This window comes from Metopolophium dirhodum, chromosome 6 (assembly GCF_019925205.1).
Source record: "Metopolophium dirhodum isolate CAU chromosome 6, ASM1992520v1, whole genome shotgun sequence".
Classification (NCBI taxonomy): domain Eukaryota; kingdom Metazoa; phylum Arthropoda; class Insecta; order Hemiptera; family Aphididae; genus Metopolophium; species Metopolophium dirhodum.
In genome coordinates this window covers 2,736,955-2,759,938 of record NC_083565.1, presented here as the reverse complement: position 1 = coordinate 2,759,938, position 22,984 = coordinate 2,736,955, and the positions used below count along the sequence as shown (strand labels likewise).

At 30.1% G+C, this 22,984-nt stretch overlaps 2 protein-coding genes across 4 annotated transcripts in view; both read left to right on the top strand.

The window, feature by feature from the left end:
* Positions 1-14,436, top strand: LOC132947288 (dnaJ homolog subfamily B member 6-like). Of its 2 annotated transcripts, XM_061017546.1 has the most exons (7): positions 1-226; positions 12,119-12,223; positions 12,304-12,413; positions 12,728-12,832; positions 13,069-13,290; positions 13,377-13,590; positions 13,686-14,436. In XM_061017546.1, exons 2-7 carry the CDS (start codon positions 12,156-12,158, stop codon positions 13,786-13,788), a joined length of 822 nt encoding a protein of 273 aa, XP_060873529.1. In that variant the 5' UTR covers positions 1-226; positions 12,119-12,155; the 3' UTR covers positions 13,789-14,436. The 2 variants fall into 2 exon arrangements, with proteins under 2 accessions (XP_060873529.1, XP_060873530.1); XM_061017547.1 differs by lacking the exon at positions 12,728-12,832 and having other exon boundaries at positions 2-226.
* Positions 14,437-14,698: 262 nt separating this feature from the next.
* Positions 14,699-22,984, top strand: part of LOC132947286 (NACHT domain- and WD repeat-containing protein 1) — a 33,420-nt gene continuing 25,134 nt past the window's right edge. For both annotated transcript variants that reach the window (XM_061017545.1, XM_061017544.1), the window contains exon 1: positions 14,699-15,663. In XM_061017545.1, the coding sequence (XP_060873528.1) occupies positions 15,611-15,663 (53 nt within the window). In that variant the 5' untranslated portion in view covers positions 14,699-15,610. The remainder of the gene's footprint in view (positions 15,664-22,984) is intronic.

The following is a 22,984-nucleotide window of genomic DNA, read 5'->3' as shown; positions in this document are numbered from 1 at the left end:
CACAGTCTGTAGTACGTGAACATATGTTTTATTGTGCTCACTATCTGAGAGGTGTTCATTATCTCGGTACTCGGGGCAACAAGAAGTGAATCAAACAGTCGAAATTGACATTAATTACAAAATTGTTTTCTTAATAAATAGTTTTTGTTAAGTAATTGTTTTTTCATCAAAGAATAAATACGATTTAATCGTTTGTATTCAATTCGTGAAATTTTAAGCTGCACAGGTAAGTTTTGTTTAATCTGTTTGTTTTACTTAAGGCGTTTAGTTATTGCTTTGTAGATATACAAACACACACAAGACAATAATTACCATAAGGTTATGGTAAATTGGTAGTTATCGCTCGTTTGTTCAATAAATTTGATGATTGCTCGGTGCATTGTGGCTCTTCTTAGATTGTCCTAAGAACTTACTGCAATGGTTGCTATAGTTTTGTGTTATTGACACTACATTGATGTCTTGCTGTTGACCCACAAGGGCATCTAAAATTGGATTTTAGTTAGGTACCTATATTAAATTAATTTATTTTAACATGATTATATACAATTTATATATATTTAAAGTTGGTTGAGAGTTATAATTTAGTATATTTTACAAAAATAAAATAATACATTATTAATATGTAGTAAATTGAAATTTTATTTTTACAAATTGTTTCATTATATTTTGCAAACTGAAATATAATTATTTTTATAAAAAATTTATTTATTTTAATATGCAAATTAAAAAGTATAAGTTGTTACACATTTAACTCATTTCTATGTACCTAATATTGAAATTATAAATTTTAATGTAAAAATGTATTTATACCAAGATCCAACTTAAAATTATTTATATGTATTTATATTTCAAATACATTTTAAAATTTTTACAATGCATTAGGTATTACAATTAAATATTACAAATTATGGACTATAGACGTATACAGTGGCAAAACTAACCTAAAATTGACCCACCACCTACCCATACAAAATTTATAATAAACAAATACCATTCGTCAGTGGCGCCGGAGTCTATGTGGCATGTCGGGCCATGGCCCGACGTGCCACATTTAATTTACATCATAACTTGATTATGAGCATGAGTATATTTAAGCCATGATTAGGAGTACTTAAATGTATATTAGGCTACCTCTATAATAAATCATTGAGATATTGAGGCCGCAAAGTTTTGAAATTGCCCAACCACATTTTAAAAACTTCATCGCCACTGCAGTATTCGTATTATTATTATTACTATTTACTATTATTATTTAGTAAATATATTGAGCACCCACCCACTCCTAAATGTTTAAAAATTGAGAAGCAATAGCTTCTTTAAGACGATGTTTGTTTTACCATTGAGGGTACAATATAACAATGTTTGAGTTTACCTATGGAAAAAATTATAAATATGAATTTTGAATATAATATCTACTTATAAATAATGTTCAATGTTGATGAAATAAATGTTTATATTACCACATTTAAATTTATACATTTGAAGGGTCATTATTTATTTTTGGTGGTAATGGTATATTAATATAAATATATTGAAGTTTAACTTATTTTGTTTATCTAAGTTGTGTTTAAAATTGATTTGTCAAAAATTCACAAATGTATTCCCAAAAACATAAGTAATTATGGATAGTTAAAAATAAATGCATAGCTAAAATATTGTACTTATATTATTCATACATTTTTTAATTCAAATATCAAATATTAATGAATAATGACTAATAAATGACTCCAGTTGTTACAATTAATAAACTCGTATTGTTTAATGTTATCAAATTAAAATAGTTTACTGTTATTGTTTTAGTTTTTATAAATATATAAATGGCCAAGTTAACAAAACATAGATATATATTTAACTCTTCTATATGCAACCTATGTGTTGTATAGACATGAAGTTCTACTGGCACATGTCCCTATTTATAGAAATTTTATTAGGTTCTGAATTAAATTATTAATATTTATAGATAGGACACAAAAAAGATAATTAGTATATTACACTTATACAGAAAAAAAAATTATTCTCGTTAAGTTTTTTTTTTGTATTTTCTCACTTAATTATGTACTAATTTTATCAACATATTTATATAACTTTAAAAGTAAACAAATTATTCAATATAGCATAAGAAAAACATTTGTCCATATTTTTAATTCGGTTATTTTTTTCTTTATAATTTTATAAAATTATACGAACAAATATATTCAATGGTAAATTCTTATCTTTATCTTTTTAGTTTTTATAATTAATTAGGTAAAATTTAAATGTACCTATCTCGTAAATTTATGTATCAATAATTTTTAGGTTAATGAACTTTGAAATAGGGTAAAATAAAAAAAAATGTTTTTTACAGTCATTATTAACTTAGGTATATTCAATTTTAAAATTTCTTTCAAAAATCTTAGATTGTTCTATTATGGTTAAACAATTTTCAATGCCTACCTATAATATTTTTATTTTGCACTCATTTTTTTAGACTTTTCAATAGAAATATGTGCATTCAATTGATAAAATAATGTTGCCAATTGATATTCATAACCAGTGTTTTCTATAGTTTATTTATTCTATATTGAAGTAGTTAGTAATATTATTTATTGGTTGTTTTATAAAAATAAAAATACATGATAATATATGTTTAGAATTTTATTATTTAAACAAAATATAAGTTAATTTATCTTTAAGTGATCATAAAAATAAATATTAAAACATAAAAATATAACTAAAATATTAAAATACTTGCTAAAATCACTTCTTAAATGTAGATTTTCTTGTCTCTATTTTTATTTAACAGTATAGCTCAGCCAAATCATGTCTTCTACCTACAAGGAAATAATAAATAAATTGTCATGTAGTTTTTTTTTTTTTAACAATTGAAAACATTATTTAAATACCTTACACATGTTGCCCATAAGTAGCAAGTTGAAGGCTATATTTCCATTTTTGTATGTTCAGGAAAGATGTTTTTAAGTAAATATATTATTAATCAACTGTCAAAAATTACTTTATACATTGTAATGTACATACATTTTGGACTTTGGTAGGTCACAATGTAATTCAACTTAATAGGTAATAGTAAAAAAAATTCTAATTTACTTACTGACCTTAGTTTAATGAAATAATAATCATCCATTCACTATTATTCTATTTGCATTTCAATCCACGAGAAGCAATATTATGTCATATTGTAAGGAAGTCACCATTATAGTATTACCTATATTGTTCAAGTATTTTAATGATAAAATATTATTATTTTGAATACCATACATTGAATATGATATCATAAAAAAAAAAGTAAAGAACGTATTAGTTAAAAAAAAAGCTTCTAGTTACGTCCTTGATACAATCATAATTTGTATTGAAATATTGTACCTATATTCTTTGTGTGTTTTACCAATAGTAATATTATTTATATAGTATCATATATTTATTAGTCATCTTATTTTCTGTAGGTTTAATGTTATTAAGTACCTAGGACCAGACAGAAAATCAAACTATATTTTTTAAATCTCCATGTCTTAGATTTTAATATTTTATGGTAGGTATAGACACTATATTATAATAGATACAATAATGCTTAACAACTTGAAAAATAAACGTGAAAATTGTTATTTAAAAACAAAAAGGAGACTTCCTTGAATTTTAGTAAAGTTTTTTTTTAGTAAAGTATTCACAATTTCGTAATATTGTTAAAAAAAATCATATTAATTATTTTTCAGCTGGTTGTATTAAAACTACAATTACCACCGGCGATATTCATATTTTATAAACTTTTAACGTTGGTAATGGTTATTGCTCTTGTTTTGCACTCTAGGTGGAATAAACGTGCTGCTTTACAATAATATTTTATTTCTTTTATCTATATAATATTATTATTATTTTTATTTTATTACTACGTATATTGTATACATGCAATAATGGCAATAATGCAATATAATAATATACATATTATAATATTGATTATCGGTTATGCGATAAGTCATAAAAGTGATGGTCTTTTCAGGCGAATTTCAGAATAGATAGCTCACGAAAAAAATAACAATATAGGTACTTATATACAATTACACATACCTAACTACGTACTTCTTATAATATATTATTGGTTTGCTGATGGATATTTTGGCAAATATAACTAGAGAGTAGACTGGACCGTTTAACCGAAAATCTATTTTAAATGCCGAAGACGTGTGCGAGTGGTGCAACGTTCTAGTAATGGTGTACTATATTTCTATATATATATAGATTTACATTGAATCTTTACCCACCATACAGTTTTCTTTGATTTCAATGATATCCTTAGTTTTCATATTTTTACCACCCCTAATGTTACGTACATACTATGTTATAATATTATGCATAGAACGCCTACACATAATTATTTATTTACAGTGTCCTGTTTGAGTAAAAATGATCGAAATATTTAAAAAATAATTGTTTATAATTTACATTTTACAAAGAAAAGTATGCATTTAGTAACCTATAATATGTATATTCATGCTAAACTTCTTTTTTTCCCCTCATTGAACTATGTATATTCATATTTTATCATGTGCATTATTCAAAAATAGGGGAAACGTTTTATTTATTCGTAGTACCTACTATCTACGTAGACATGACGTAGTATAATATAGTTTCTTGCTGTTTCAACCTGTCTACCTACCAAAAGGCAGAAAATATCTCATTATTCTTGTACATATTATATACTGTGATGATATTATTTTGTAAACATTGCCTGCTTTGTAAATGGCGGCCGACTTCAACGATAAGAAAGAGACGGCTATCTAGTTGTATATATCTATGGAGGTATAACAATAATTTTGTCGTGTGTCGAGACAGTAATGTTTGCTCGAAGTCGGGGACAAGAAACAAAACATTATAATAACAAGAATATAAAACGCGTTTGTGATATTCAATAATTACGGCGTTGAGGCTCGTTTAAGGTGTCGTGTGCCAAAGACCAACGGTGTTCGGCGTTTGCGTGTGTGCGCGGTCGAGTGGATTTTTATAATATTGTACACCCGTGTAGGTGGTTGTCCTTATAGTCGGCGGCGGGTGTTTCTTGCAGTCTCGCGGTTTATTGTTCGTCACGGGGCCGTATCGCCGGCCGAGCGCGCTCGAAACGGTTCGGCTCGAGTTAACCAATAGCTTCTGTACCTATCGAAAAAAATGAAGTTATAACTGTAGCTCACTGTGAAAAATGTACAAGTCGAGTTTTTTGGTCATCAAGATATCTATAACTAAAAAAATTGAACCTCAAAGATGAGTCGTGTACAGTTAAGGTTCAGATAATTTCTCTGTAACAATGTAATATTATATAGATCGTGTATCGATAGCTCTGGATTCTTGGCCTATACGCTATAAAAAAAATTATTGTGCAGTTGTATACCTTTTTAAAAAATATATAGTTTGGTTCTATAATGCTGTAATCAATTTATTTCATTCAAAATATTTTATTATTATGAATAGGTACCTAGTGTTTTTTTTAATAAAAATTTTATTGGTTTTTCAAAAATATTTGTAGGTATTATAATTGAAAACTTTTTTACAAATTTTCTTATAATTGGAAAGATAAAAACACGTGACAACTAAAAAAATGGATTGCCCTTCTTAACGAAACTGCCGATTCTTCTGCGATTTCTCGACGGACGACCCGAGAATTCCGTTTGCCGATTATTATTTCTTTTCACACGCGCCTCAGGGGTACGTGAAAACTATGTATTTATAATATTGAGACCGTATACGGCCGGCGATTGATGTGGTGAAAGCGAACGTCTATTTTATACTATACAGACACACAAACGTGCAAAATGTAATACCTCTATAGGTAGCTACATGTATATCGTGTATTTGTGTGTGATGTGCGTACGACAGACATGATTACGATTTTCGTCGACGCTGTGGAGATCGCGGCCACGGGTAGATAATAATAATAAACTATAATAACTACGTTTACCGGTTTCTCGCGTATATTCTTCGAGAATCTCGTTTTTTCGAATTTCTTTTCAACCCGAATACGTCCAACAACCGTATGTCCATCGTCGTCAATCTCTCTTCCACTGAAATCGAACATAAGCCCGGAATATGTCCTATCCGCGTACCTACTATACATATTATGATGGATCGATGATACTCCATACTCGGTTCAGGGCTACCACCGATGAATAATTTTTTCAGCTTAACTGCTCAAAAAATATTAATTAAATAAAGCGATATAAGAAGTATTTTAAAGTAATTACCTGTATATGTTAAATATTTAGTTTTCAATAAAAACAACCAATATTTGATATAATAGCCACTTAAATTATAAGCCACTACAATAGCCTATTATGGCCACACTCAAATCGCCGCCCAAAATCATTCACATAAATTCATAAAAAAATACCTGCCCATAAAAAAATATTAAATGTCGAACGCAGAATGGGAATAATTTTGGTAATACGAGGAATATTGATTCTAGCCTATATATAGGTAATCTAATGGTAGACAAACAGTTACTGTAGACACACAGCTTTACACGCGAATACGCGATAAACGTCAGATTGATATACCTACCTATTGTATTTTATTTTCTGACCTTGTATTTTTTCTATATATTCTTAAAATGTTATATCGAACAATATGTCTTCATTGTAGGTGCTATGGGACTTTTTGTCCGACAGTAAAATAAATGAGTCCGGACTCTTTGTCCTTCCGATCACTAGTGATGTGCAGTGCCCCTTATTACGTCCGCGGAGACCTGGCTACCTCACCCTATCGATCCCAGGGCTCCCGGGGTCAACGCACCGCCGCGCCGCCGTCGTACAATATAGATTTCCGTTTTTTTTTTTCTCGTTACGCGATAGTGTCTTACGAAATATCGATAAACGATTGCACCGCAAACGTATAATATTGATATATATATTCATCATCATCGTCGGTTGAATCATAATAAAATGTATACATTACAATAATCATAATACGAATCTGTAATGTTTGCGCCGCGCTCAACGGGTGACGGTCGGGTTACCCGCGGCTACGGCGGACAGGTGGGTTAATGTGCCGTGTGCGGTATAATGCTAGGCAAGGTATTATGATTCATCGCTTGTGATGAGCGAGCGAGCGCGTGGTGTGTGCGTTACACGGGAAAGCGATCGCCGCAAGGTCATTGTCCAACGCCGCCGCCACCGCCGTCGACACCTACCTACTGATCGGTATATACGTATGTTTTTTTCCCTTGCGTGTGCGTTTGGCGACTGGAAAACTCGCGTGTCCGATTCCTACACGACGAGCGTAGAATATAATAATATGGCGTGTGCTTGAGCGACGCACACGTAAAACAAAATATTATACTATATACAATGACGTGAAGTAGTATTGTATTACTGTCGCGATGCGGTCGGTACGTATAATGCCGTTGTATAATTGGTGGCGGGCGACGACACGCGACACGACAATATTATTGTTGTTGTTGTTGTCATGTCGTCGTTGCTAATATTCGATGCCGGGCCACGGTTTGCTCGCGTCTCCGCGCTGCAGAGACGTGTTCCGCAGGAGTGGTCGCGATAATTTTTTTCTGCCGACACCCATTCTTGTAAAGTTTTTACGGTAAAAACTAATACATATATGTCAAGTGCATTTCACTCAACAAAACGAAGAAGAATAAACAATTATTCACTACATTTTCATATGTAACAACAATATGATGTACCTAATACAATATGACTCAGAGAGACGAAATAATTAAACATAAATAAATCAATGTTCAATGTGATAAAAATTATTGTCTTATAATTACTTATTAAAGTTTGGATCATGGACGAGGGCTAAACAGTGATACATAATTATATAAACGAATATACATATATTATACAAAAAAAAAATAGCCGCCCAGGGCGATCGCCCCCCTATATACGTCTACGGTCTATGGCTTCGTCGTGTTACCGTAGAAAATCAGCCGGCATCTGGTGCGCGCGCGCCTCTCTGCCTACACCGTCAAGAATCGCACAATGAGAACGAAGGTGACAAATGTTACTTGACCTAAAAACCATTAGTTAGATTTTTCGAAAACGTTCGGTGTGCCGTGCATATATTTTAATATATGTACATATTATAATATAATTTATAATGCATATATAGGAAATGCATTGGTAGGTAATAGTCCAAACGTGTCCTGCAGACTTAATATTAAAATAAAGTACTTTTTAACAATCGACCGTAGTACAATCGTTTTTTTATCCGATGACTTCCCGTATTTTATGCTTAAAACGGTGTTATTATATATTTTGTTGACGAGTGAGTGGATCCGACGCGTATAGGCTTTCAGTATTTATTTTATTGTGGCAGCAATCGATTGTTGAACTTTCCAAATCGCCCGAAACTATTCAAATATTTCTCGTTTGCATTGAAATCTGATTATAAAATGTCTGTATTTAATCTAACTATACGTATGCATTTGTCATTCGTGTTCTATCGAGATTCGAGAGGACCGTAGTATTATAGTATTATACACATAATATTTGTACCTACGATAAATGGTATTTCTGTCTGATTTTACCATTTATGTAAAATAATATTATGTACTAGGTACGCAGTATAATAATATTGAGTTAATCAATATCAATATAATTGTTAATGACAAAATGTATTGGGGGATTGATGTTTTATGTAGTACGTACAAAGCACCTTCAGCGATATTCCAGTGAAAAAAACTATTATGTTGTTTTAATGGATTGTTAACCCTATATAGTTAGATTAATTTTCGTTAAATTACAAAATACTGTTCAGAAGGTATTTTTATTAGCTGTAAATATTCACAATTCGCGCTATAGGTAGTCGTTAATGGTTAATTTGTGCCATAGTCTACCAGGAATTAAGGTTTTTTTTAAATCTAAACGTATCTATAATAATTATATAGTTTTTACATTTCTAATTAAAAATCAATACTTGAAACATAAAGAAGAAAATGATAATATTCTACACTATTATAATATGTGATATTGTGCTAGTAGTAAATTGTTTATGTTAGCCATAACGTTATTATTTATTTATAGCGTTACAAAATGTATTCTTTTAGCATATTACTTATACAACAATCAAATATAATAAACTATTATGGCATGTCACTTGTGTATTTTAAAGGTACAATTGAAATTAAATAAGATGGTGTCTTAATCACGTTTTAATTATTCACGTTATCACGTTATTCATATTATTTCTGTTCATAGAAAAGAATATATTTTATAATTATCCATGTTAAATTTATCAATTTTCTTTAAAGGGTGATGCATGAAAAAATTATCCGCCCTACACACGTAGAATGTACTGTAGTAAAAAGCTCTCAGTATTTCACTCATTGTGATGACATCATTGAAATTATTAAGGTATAAATTACCTGTTATAATTATAGACAATAATATTTTCTTTGTTTTTACTTTTTCCAAAAGCTTTTTTAATTTTTAAGAAACTTACGATTATTTAATTATTTTAATTTTTTCAGTTTTTTATATTTATTAATAATTTTCTTATATCTTAATTCTTATATCTTAATATTGTAATAATATGTTATAAACTTATAATAACTAAATTTCAACAATCTAATCAGTACCTCACAATGAGTGAAATACAGAGAAGTGGGGGTAGTAGCAGTTTGCCACATAATTTTCCGCTCACAGCCACGATATCGCGTAATGCGCAAGTAGCATCTTAAGATATCTCAAGAAGAAAACAAATTATATTTAAGACCCTTTTCAGAGGATTGAAAGCGGTGATTATTTGTCTAACATAGGCATTGGTTGACACAGTGAAGCGATAAGAATTCTGAAAACAGATTGGTCGTAATAAGTTACTTAAGGGCGATTTCCACACATTTTTTTATATTATATTTGAGATGAATTAATATATTATAATATTTCAAATTTTGGAAAAAAATGAAAAATGTTGGGAAGTCGATTTCAAGTTGACTTATTTATAATGAACAATTATTTAAATCTGTTTTCAGAATTCTTATCGCTTTACTAGATCAATCGGTTGGAAATATAACATAATATCTAAATATTCCTATATGTTGCACAGTTAATTACCTCTTTCAATCTCCTTAAACCAAATAGGTGCACATAAATACGTAATACACGTATAACAATTAAAACAAATAATTATGTACCGATAGTGCTAATGTCTAAAACAAAAAGTATCAGAAAAAAGTAGAAAAATATGAACCATTTTGTTAGGTATAAAGCTTCCAAATGTTACGTGATCTTCATCCGAGCTTGCATGAACTTGTTTGTGTTGTAATAGTTCACCAATTTCCCAGATCCGATTATTAGTCAGCAGATGGTTCCTATAATATGTATTACCGTATACCATACTTATACGTGTCATTTGTGTCACGTCATGATTTCATGATTCACCTAGTTTCAGAATGTTAGACATTCGGACCCCTACGTAACTTTTACAGAATTTCATTAATTTTTTAACATTGTTATAATATATAACATTGTAACAATTAATATATAACACTTTTTAACATTGTTATCATCTAGTCTAAGCTTAAATAATCCAACTGATTTACAGTAATTTTTTATGAACATCTGCTCAATAACTATTGCAGAAGCAGAACGCCTCAACGTCAGAACTTAACGTAGGTGTAATATAATATTTTTTATAGCAATATAGCGTATTTCGACGTGTTTAGTTAGTTTTATATCCTAACTAATATTATTATATCTTAGAAATCGATACCGATGTGTATAGTGAATTACTGAGGAACACGAAATAGTTTTGACTTTCGACCCATTAGTTTCATTTTCTCAAAAGAAGAGAAAGACTATTATTTGTATATAAATAATGCACACAAACATTACATTGTATTACATATTCAAGCTTTGGTAATGTTATATAATGTTAGGTGATTACCGTATTCTTATGATCGGTACTATATAAAATATTGTGTTCAAAAATTATTTCTTTTTTACACACTTCAATAATATTTTAATATTTTGATTTCTTATATTTGCGTTTTTACTTTTTAAACATTTACCTAACTGTACTAACCTATATTATATATATAAGTATATATTTTATATTACTGTTATGATATATTTTTTATTTACTGTAGGCTGTAAGTGTAATTCTTTTTGAGATTTGAGTTATTCAAGTTTAAGAAATAAGTTGTCCAGTCTTTACCTAATTTCTATGATTTTATACTCCCAAATCCACTGTTATTTAATGCTCAACCATTCTCAAAGTCGACTCACAAATATAGTTAGTATTATTATATATTTAAATGTAGGTATTATAAATACACTATTAAATTATTTTACAAACAAAACATTTTTTATTAGCTTATACAATATACATTTATAAAAGAGGTCGCGTACTTTATATACTTATATCTATAGCATATAATTATGTTTAGATCTGCAAGTGGGAGTAATAAAAAAAATATATGTATAAATATACTAAATTCGTCAACTTTAAATGGGTGGTCATAATTTTTTTTAATCTATATTAAATATTTATTAAGATTACTCTGTGAAATAACTAGATCTATTTGTTTTGAATTTATATCGGTCTCATATAATATTGTCGTCTGGTCAGTTGGCAAATCTTTTCATCCAAATGGTTCTCGTCAATCATAATTCACTCGTACAGTTGTACATCTCTGTATACTATTAATACCGCGCGATGACCAGGAAAAGGAAAAGAAGACCTCTATAAATAATTGAATGTGGCTTTGAAAATTTTCAAGATTTTCAAGGTCGATTTTGTTGCTTACTAATATTTTATTGTAATTATTTAGTTTGTTCAAATATACAAACATTATATAATTTTATAATATTGTAGGTATCTAATAAAACACGTGTAGTTCAGTAGTTGTATATATTATAATAAACAATTTACAAACTGTTATCATGGGAGTTCATGGAGATACAATATAATAACAAGTATGATTACTTTTATTGTGTATCGAACCGTATCGCCATAAAATCACTTCACAACAATAAAATGGTCAATTGTGTGTATGTGACATGTGTGTGTGTGTGGCACTACTAAGCGCTAATATATACTGCCACATCAGTAATGATTCACTCACTACTGTACTATTTATGATTTGAATATTTTTGACATAATAAACTGAAACTTTTTTTTCTAGGAAATACACATAAGTTCCAGAAAATATATTACACAGTATGTCTGGAGATTATTATTCTATACTGGAAGTCACTCCGAACGCTTCGATTAACGATATAAAAAAATCGTACGTACTCTATACTTCTCTATATAAACTGTAAGAATATATAGTATGTAAATTATATTTTTCACGTTTTTGTTTTTCAGTTACAGAAAATTAGCATTGAAATGGCATCCTGACAAAAATCCAGAAAATCAAGAACAAGCAAACCGAATGTTTAAAGAAATATCAGAAGCCTATGAAGTCTTATCTGACGGTATATAACAAGAAATATATTGTTATGATATATTTAATATGTATTTACTATTTACTCTGTAATATAATATATATGATGAGGTCATTAGCTTTTAAAGAAACATTAAAAAAAACAACTTATCTTTAACTTAACTTAAGTAATTTATTTCAAATGCTAATAATTAAAAGCTAATTGTTTCACAAAGAACCATAATGATGAATAGACTTAAAAATTGTAAATCACAAATTATTTTAGAAAATAATGAGTATATAATATTCGTTAAAGTAAATAGGTTATGCCTTTAAATATAAATATATTGTGTATATGTCTAACAGAGGCAAAGCGAAAGTTGTACGATGAACAGCGTAAAAGAAAAGTGTCCGCATCGTCCAGACCGTTCTTCTACAACTTCTTTGAAAGCCCGTTCCATCGTTATTTCGGTAGAATCCCTAAATTATAGTTTACGTTGTGTTGATCTAATATGCCATTCATATGTAACCCGTACCAGTTTTAAACCTTACTAAACCTCAAAATACAATTGGAGCTGGAGCATGTAATTTATAAGAAGTGGCGCTTTTTTAATGCGAATAATCATTTTTTACATAATATTTTGTCATTACTACTAACATTTTCATGATTGTAATGGTTATTATATTTTATTGATTTATTTTGTTAGATAAAAAACGTAAGACTTACAACCAGTATGGAAAAGATGGTTTGATAAACGGTGGTGCTGGAAATGGTGGACGTCGCAGAAGTAATCAACGACATCCAGGTCACTACGATCCATTTGGCCAAGATTTTGGACCTGGTTTCTTTAGCTTTTCTTTCAGAGATCCCGAAGATGTGTTCAAAGAATTTTTCAACACATCAGATGTTACAGATCTTCTATTCCCTGGTAAATTTATAATGTTATATATTGATTTATCATTCCTAAAAATGTGAAGAATTGTTTTACACCATCGCTGATGATTGTTTTTCTAGGTCAAAGATTCAACAATGGACATCAGGAAATATCTTCAATGATGAATCCATTTGGATTTGGCGGTTTTGGAGGTGGTTTTGGTTCTGGGTTTGATAATATGTTCACAATGGCAAATAATGGATATTCTAGTCATAGCGTTAATGGCGGTGGTAATATGAAAAGAACAACAATATCTACCCGGTTTTCAAATGGGAAAAAAATTACCACAAAAAGGTTAGTATCTACAAGGATTAATATACAAGCTTTAATGTCAGCTAACTTTATCTAAACATTTTAGAATTGATTTGTTAAAAATAATTTTTTTGTAGGATTTCCGAATTTGACACAGAAACAGTGGAAACGTACGAAAACGATATGCTCAAATCGAAGACTATCAACGGTGTGGCGCAAGCGATTACGTACGGCCATTAGCTTGATCTCCTCTCCTCCCACCTCATTCTCTACTATAAAACCATTAATAAGCGAATACATAAAATGATGTGTTTATATATAAATATAACGGGAAAATAAATATTAAATAAATTTTTTTTATAATAAAATGTGTTAGAAATTAGAACTTAAATTTTATATTCTGAACTTCTAAAGTAATACTAGTTGATATTTTAATTTGATTATTTTGTTTTTTGAATAGTCCGAAATGTTGTATTAAGAAAATACAAATTAATTTGTTTAAAGCACGTAATATTTACAGACTCCACTGATTAATAAGACTTACACTATTTTTATGCGCTTTGGTAATTTTATCATTATTATTATTATTATTATTATTATTATTATTATTATTATTTAACTTAATTGTCAGTCGGTGTTGAATATTTAAAACTAAATCAACCACCCGATGACTATTATTATATGAAATAATTATGGAATGTAATTTTTAAAGATAAAAATAATTTTCTTATTATTCTAGAGTAATATTAGAGTGTTTCACCATCCTATATTGTGTTGTCTGAATGAATTAAATAGGAGAACACACCTTGTTTTATGGTGTATCACCAATATTGTACTTATATTATTAATATTAATATAATTAAATAAATAAATAATTTAAAGTGTTTATTTAATATATTATTATTTATTTTGAATTTAGACTCGTATTGTCTCGGGTACGATGGTTGCCTATGGGGTGGTAGCGTAAAAGTCGTGAAAAATTCAGTGTAAAAACAACCCACCGCCAAATGTGTATACGAGCTCTTTGGGCGGGTTGCGCTAGGGGTTATGTGGTGAAACACACTTGGCAACGTCGTCGTCGTCGTCATCAAATAATCAATGCCTCCCCGCCGAGGGGAGGCCACCGCGACACTTCCCGGAACGCAGACCGTGTCTCTCTAGTGGGAGGGGCAACGTCTGGAAAAACCGCGCGCGTGGGATGAATTTTCACCGAACGCAATTAAATTTGATCGTAATATTTCGTCGTTGTTCTCGCGACGTAGGTACACTTTTATCGCCAGCTACACGTCTGAACGCTACGACGGTCCGCTGTCGAAACTCTTCCAGTCTTTCCGCTTCCGGTCGCGTTTTGGCAACGTAGTCGTCGGCGCGGAGCGGTCTATTTCGAGCGTCGTCGCAGACCGTTTTTATCTTTTTCCCCGTCCGTTTGGTCGCGGCGACGGCGGCGCGCAGCGTGTTGTCGCGCGCGCACTTGCGTTCCCGGCGGCGAGGCGAGGACGACCGAGAGCGCGCGCGCGCGCTCCAATCCCGTGGAAAAACCCGTGCGCGCGTATTCGGTTGTATTATTTTCTATACCATATAATATAGTACCCGTACTGTACGCCGCCGCGCGCCACGGTAGTTGTACGACGGCGACGACGACGCAGCGGCTATGCAATATTATTATTGTTATAGTGCGTTCCTCGTAAATTGGCAATAGTATAGTCGTCGTCGTATTATCATTGTTGTTATAGTATTTATGACCGCGTGATGCTATTATAGTTGCGTCCGTAAGACACATTATAATATTGATAATCACAACGACAATAATTGTCGCGGGGTAGCGTCTCTCGAAATTTATTTATTCGCGCCGCCGCGGGAAAACGGATTCGCGCGCGTTTCGTCCGTCGATCCGGCGGCGGCGGCGGCGGTGGTGACGGCGATGACGATGACGATTTCGCGGCGGCGTCGGCGACGGTGCCGGTCGCGTCGTTGTTGTCGCCGTTAGTAGTGTTAATAGTCGGCGGTCCGGGCTTCACGAGCGCGGCGTTTTCGGCGGTCGGAAACCGGCGGTGGCGACGACATGGGAAACTATTGTTCGTCGAAACAAAAGGACGGCGGAGGCGGTTCCGACGAGTGAGTATAATAACAATAATAATAAATAATACAATAAAATGATAAATTCTTCTGCTCGTTTAGTCTATATAGCGCACGTTGTAAAAAAAGGTATGCTCGGTATGCGCGGTATGCGCTGTTTATTATGATCAAGTCGGGTATACCTACAGTGGACATATATATAAGTACGTGTGCGCGTATAGACGGCGGCCAAAAAGTGTTATATATAATAATAGTAAGCGTAATTCGGGGGGAGCTTGGGTGTGCTCAGCAGCCCCTGTTTTGAAATGAGCACCCTCATGACATCTATATGCCGTTTGTGATGGTTAATTAGTTCACATTTTATATTGTGATAAATCAATATGACGGGGCTGCAGTACAAAGCCCTACTATTAAATATTATGTGGCTATCGTTTATTAAAGCAAGGGGTGTAATGAATCTGGAAGGGTTGTGAAATTTCGCATCGCGTTAACAAAATAAACTGAAAAAATTGGGAAACTCGGCATTCATAGTTTTTCATTGAAATTTAGCCCCTGAATATTATTATATTATAACATATATATATAAAGTTATCGTAATAATAACTGTACTATATATATATGTACACTGCTGCCCCCGCCGTACCTACCTATAAACAATAATAATAACGTACCTAGTTTTAATTATTATTATTGTTATGGTACAAGGAACCGACCCTCCCTCCCTTGTGGGGTGGGGAGCACCGCGGAGAGGGGAAAGAGTATTGTTTGGACAGCTGCTGTTGCTGCTGCTCACTATAAAAATATAATATATATATTAGGTACGCCGCTTATACGCAAGTGACGGCGACAAATTTGTTTTTTATCGATACACCATACTCAAACGATAAAGGTACCTAGGTATCGTTTGATCGTGTGAAGTATATGACGCTCGTCTGCGGGAAAAATTAGAAATACCGTCGCCATCGCCCCCTTCCCACCGTGTTTTGCCCCACAGCTCGATAAATAATAGCGCCTTCGCTATATATATATATATGTGTATATATATTTTATAGCGAGCCCGTAGACAATTTGCAATGACGTCACAGTTTTTTTTAAATTGCCGTTAAAATATCATAACTACCTAGGGCTAAGATTTCTATTCTTTCAAGTATATCCAAATACATTGGTTGTTAGTTTGTCTACGATTTGACTAGTACTGAATAAAATAGAACAATTTTCGTCTTGCACATTTTCATCAATATGTATATATAACTGCATCATATTAGGTACCTACATATAGTTTTTGAGAGTTTATTTTATAGCAATTTTTGTTTATGTGATGCGGAGGGGGGGGCACAGTTCAGTGGGCCGTGAAATTGTATTCTATTCTTGAAAATTTGGATTTTGGACACCGTTGATAAAAAAACCGGAACGTTGCATGCGCGTGCTTCAAATTTAGCTGTCTGACAAATATTTATAAAATAATAATATAATATTATATTATAATATTTATATTTATTTAATATTTATATTTATTTAATATTTATATTTACCTACGACAGATTCAGTCAAAACTATAAAATTCTTTCATTTTTTTGCAATCAATACGCCAAAATAATCTCGTTCCGTTCAAACCTTGTCTTTTTTCGACCGATTCCAACAATTATATTGGCAGTTATTAAGTTTTCATTCTATAATCTTTACATACTAGCAACTATAGCTTTATGTCTTAATAATAATTATTAAATTCTTTGACCTTTAATAAAACTAGTCATTTGTGTTCGTTATCACAGCGAAAACGTTCTTATAATATTGTTCCTACGTCATTTATGAAGCTGAAGACAAATTAAAAAAACATTAAATGATTAAATTATCTCAAGTCCGACAAGTCCTGTTGAAACTTTAAACTATCGTAAAACAAAAAGTAATTAATTATAGTCTCATGGTTCTCAGTTATGAAGAAATGCTAAGAAAACTATCTTAAATATAATTCAGAATTTTCAAAATTTTCCTTTTTTAAAATTAACTTAAGATTCTCCTCCGTTCATTTAAAATCAGGTACTTTATAAAGATCTCAGAATAATGTCAGTACATGAATAGAGGTTAAATGCTTTTGTAAGAGATTCCACAATAAACTACTTCACCATTCCAATCCACTTATAAAAAATGTATCGTCCTTAACCATTCGGTTAATCCTCCGAGACTCCTAAAGCTAATGCAATCTTTTAAATTAATAAAAACATTTTTTTTTTTTTAAACTACAATGGTAATAATTAAAGCTTGGACTTTATTTACATCTTTATTTTATTAACGTTCAAACACGATGCTTTCCAAACTACAAGGTAATTGGTTTCAAGTGCATACTATTCTAATATTGGTAATGGGTATAGCGAATTTTGAGGGAATTTTTTTATATATTTCGTGGTTTTTGAAGCATTTTTTGATAGTTACTTTTGATGTTTGATGATGCATTGCTATTTGCCATTTGGAGTATGCATAATATATTTTAAGTTAAAAAATATGTATTTTTCATTTTTTCTACCATAATGCATGTATAATTTTTTTTTAAATTACACTAGGTTCGGATTGATAGGATTTATTTTAATGACCGGATCGTCACGCAACCTGCTCCGACGGATTACATATAGAATATATTTTGTCTATTTTATTAATTAAACATGGGTCGTCCGTCAACTAAAAATGTTTATTAAATAATAATTCTATATTATATTGACAAAAATAAAATTAATTTGAGTGCATTATTTTAGATTATTTTTTTTTAGAATTTTTAAGTAATATTAATTATGTTACTTATATTAATTACTAATTAATTTTAAATTGGTCATCAATGGGTGGCTTCTTTCAACAAAAATGTCATAACATATTACTTATTTTATTATAACACGTTTTCTTATCGTATCTATCTATCCCGTATATAAATAGATAGATTGTAAATTTATTTGTATAGAAATATAAAAATTGTATACTCAATTTAATATTATATTATAATTTATAGGTAACCAAAGTCATAAGGTTGGACTGTACATAATTTTATTAAATGTTTCCGCAAGAGATTACAAATCTATATAATATATTATAATACTAATATAGTCTATATACATTTTTGATTTCGCTTTTCGAATTTCAAATGCAGCGATTTATATCTGCATCATTTATCATCTTTTTAAATATAAAATCTGCCCATAGATATATATAATAAACTAAATTGCTAACTGGCCCATACAGCCTGTGTATTTAATTGAAGCCAACAATCCGCCATTTTAATCGAGGCCGGAACACCATATCAGTTATTATTTATATTGATAACAAATGTTTTTTTTTTTTAATATTAGAAAAATAATTCTTTAGTTCACAAGTTATAATTATTATTTATTAAACTTTTAAATATTTTTAGTTTTACGTATACATAAAAAAAAAACAGGACAACAGTGAACAGGTGGTCATAATTTATTATTTAATACTGTGATAGTAATTGATAATACTTCTGGCCTCAGATAAAATGGCGGAACTTCGCTTCACGTATTATCAATAGTTAGTAATCTAGTTTATTATATATATCTGTGAATCTGCCAAACTAACAAACACACGTGTTTAAACCTACAGAGTACCCTCCCCCACTGTTAAAAACCACCCAATGGCCTAAGTTGCAGCGGATTAGTTAATTTAAAAAAAAAAAAACTAAATAATGAAATTGGAATTGTTTTATAAACATTTATAAAAAAAATATATAAATAATACCTAGTTGTATAATTTATTTTTCGGTACTTCAACGTTTAATTTTTGTTTTCGAATTTAATTGTTTCAATATTAAATTATCTCAGATAAGCTTAAATTATATTGAAGGTTCGAAAGATTTGGAACTGTAATTAGTAGAGCTTGAGTTGATGCTTTTATAGGTCCAATCATTGTGACGACGAACATCTGAATATTTCGTATTTGTGAATGTTTTGTCGTTATTTTATACCTGCATACTACATAGTCATCGCAAATATTTATATAATGGGACGGGAGCTTATTATTTGCCATTATAGCGAACATTAGAAAGTCAAAGTGGCACTTGATTGCTGTTAATGAACAAATAGTCACACGCATAATACTAATTTTTGTTTATTTTAATTATAGCAATCACTGCTCAATGATCATAATATATCATATTATAATATGACATATTCATATTTCCAAGGCTGGGCATTAACGAGTTAAAAATTAAAATTAAGTTAAAACGTTAAGTTAATATTAACTAAATTAAGTAACTCGTTACTTTTTTTTGGAAACTTAATTTTAACTTAATAAGTTAATTTTTTATCATATTTAACGTGTTAACTTCAAGTTAATTTTATACAGATTTCTTAAAATTAAGTTACATTTTAAATTTGACCCATTGATTTATAATTTTGTTGGCTTGAGAATTATTAGATATCATAGAAAATAAATGGGAAAATGACGTACCTATGGTTAATAAATAATAATTATTACCGATTGAGTTTGATATATACACAATAGACATAATATAGGTATTTTCAATTTTGTAAATAGCCTATTAGCCTGTATCCAGTGTAATACTAGTAATGCCCACCCGCATGTAATAATAATTAATAATTAATATTTATAAATTTGTGATTATTGTCTATTGATGTATATACAAATATACAATATACATACAGTATATACTATAACTATATACTTTATACATTATACATATTACGAATAGTGAATACGAGCCATATTGGATATAAATATTTGATCATATATTATGTTTATCATTGTCATAATATTATATAATGAAAAAGAACATTGAACTATTATTATATATTTAAATTATATATTAAATATTAATATAAATTTATATTTATATGTACTCATATAATTGTATACGGGTCTCGACGTTCATGTACTTAATTAGTTTTCTTGTAAACCATAACTCATTACCTAGTATAGTGACATTTTAGCGCATACACCACACATCCTGTCTGATTCCGAGAAATACATTATTACTTGAAATTATTAAAATAACTCATGCCTCATGGGGAAAAATTATTTTTGAATATCTGATTCAATATTGAAAATATTTATACTCCACGATTTATAGTTTTAATTACGGTGTTGTTATTTTGCTGCTTATTGCTTCATTGACCATTGACGTGCGCAGAGCGGTACTGCAGTTCGATTGACATTTCGTCGATTTCGAGTCATTTATTTGTTTTAATTCCACTGTGGTGTTTTTTGTTATTATTTGTATATAATATTAATTAATGATGACCGAGTCAAGAGACCTAGAGTCAAAATGGCCGCATTTAAATAATTATTTTAAACAGCTACCTGCGGATATTTCGGATGTCAGAGGAAATTTTGTGTTCAAATGTGTCCTTTGCCTACAAAAAACGAAATTATTGTCAACTTCTAAAACATCAAATTCGAATCTTAAAACTTGATATAAATTCCAAATTTGTTATTCATTTTGTAGGTAACCTATTTTTCTTATAGATTTGAAAATAATTAAATTTTTAATTAAGTTAATTTTAACTTAGTTAATTTTTTTTATCCATGAATTTTTAACTTAACGAAGTTATGAAAAAAACATTAGTTAACTTTTAACTTAACTTAACTTACTTTTTCTTGTATTAACTTAACTTAACGAGTTAAAAAAAATCGTTAACTTGCCCAGCCTTGCATATTTCATATATTATATTATTATAACTAGATAAACGAGACTTCGTTAGTGATATCGAGTCGGGAACATGGCTTTCGTTATCAACGTACCTAATTCATTAATAGTACATCTGTCATGCGACAGACTAAGATAACCGACTTAGATATAATATTATAGAAGACCGAAAACGAATTGTCGGGCGGGGTAGCAAAGGACCGGTCACGAACTGTCATCCCATTGAAAAAAATTACATATATACAGTTATTGTCAAGTGCGTCAACGATGTAAATTAGGTAATAACGTAAATGCATAGCCAATATCATAAATTCCTAACATTAGTAGGTAGTCGATATCGTCAATGCCTAGGCATTAACTGACAACATAGGCAAAGTTGTTAAATTCAAATATTTTGTTAACACATTTTCAACTATAACTAGGAAATAACCTTAATGTCTAATACTGATATATAATGTAAATAATTTTGTTTAGCGAAATATTTAAATTGGGTCAGAAATGTAATAACTAATAATACATATGAGATAAACTATACATTTATATATTACATACATAAAATAAATAAATTGAATCATTTATTTTCACAATTTGATGTACTGTGACTTTTTGAAGGTAGGTAGTAAATACTATAGCTAGATACACGTGATAGCAGGCATGCATGCGCGAACAAATATTATATAATTCCATTAATATATTTATTTATTCCAATAAGTTATCGCGATTTATTTTGTATACCAACTATATAGATTACATATGTATCCGATAGACGGCTATCTTTTACTTAAAATGTACCTAATATACGACCATCGACTTATTAGACCTGGAAAGTACTTATTACTTATTGTTAGTACCGATTATGGATAAATCAACTTTACATCGCAAGGCCGTTTCTAATTAAATTGTACCTACAAATACATTTTTTAAATGTTTACATACATAACTATTTACAACTTAAAATAAGTACCTAAAATTAGAGTTCACTTAACAACTAGCTTACATTAGATTTTCGTTTTTTAATTTGAATTGATTTAACATTTTTATCAATTATGTCTGAAAAAACCAAGTTATTGTCATTACCTATAAGAAACATTTCTAAATAATGAACATAAGCGTTATTTCCTAGTCAAAATCATATACTGCCTATTTTGATCGAAAAAATCGTTATTAACTAGTCATTAACGTAAATTCCTTAATTGATGTCTTTGCCGGTAACATAATATATAAATATATATAAGTATCAATATATCATCCCATATTCCCATCCCATATACCTATTATGTTGAATGATGATTTAAACGATGGTGAGACATATTGTATAGAGACGAACATCGACACAATATTATGACATCATGTTACTGAGTTGGTACTGTCCATGTCTTAGTCCGTGGTTGAAATATACAGGCTATTGCATATTGACTCAGATTTTTATCATCAGAAACAAAATGGCTGTATAAAGGTAAATCACAAATATCAATTTTTTTTATCGTTTAAAACACACTAACAAATTCAAAATTCCCACGCATGTATACTTGATTATTATTGGCTCCCTTAACGTATTGATATTTTAATAACAAGACCTATATTATAAACTATAATTATAGCAATTATTATTGGTATTATTTTTGTTACTGTGTTTTATATTTATAATTCCAATTTTATTATTGTATATAAATATTAATATAAATATAGCTGCGT

Excerpts from the sequence above, each read along its gene's own strand:
- LOC132947288 (XM_061017546.1), top strand. The coding sequence starts at position 12,156 with ATGTCTGGAGATTATTATTCTATACTGGAAGTCACTCCGAACGCTTCG. Across the intron at positions 12,224-12,303 it reads ATTAACGATATAAAAAAATC|TTACAGAAAATTAGCATTGA; the intron begins GTACGTACTCTA and ends TTTGTTTTTCAG. Across the intron at positions 13,591-13,685 it reads AAAAAAATTACCACAAAAAG|GATTTCCGAATTTGACACAG; the intron begins GTTAGTATCTAC and ends ATTTTTTTGTAG.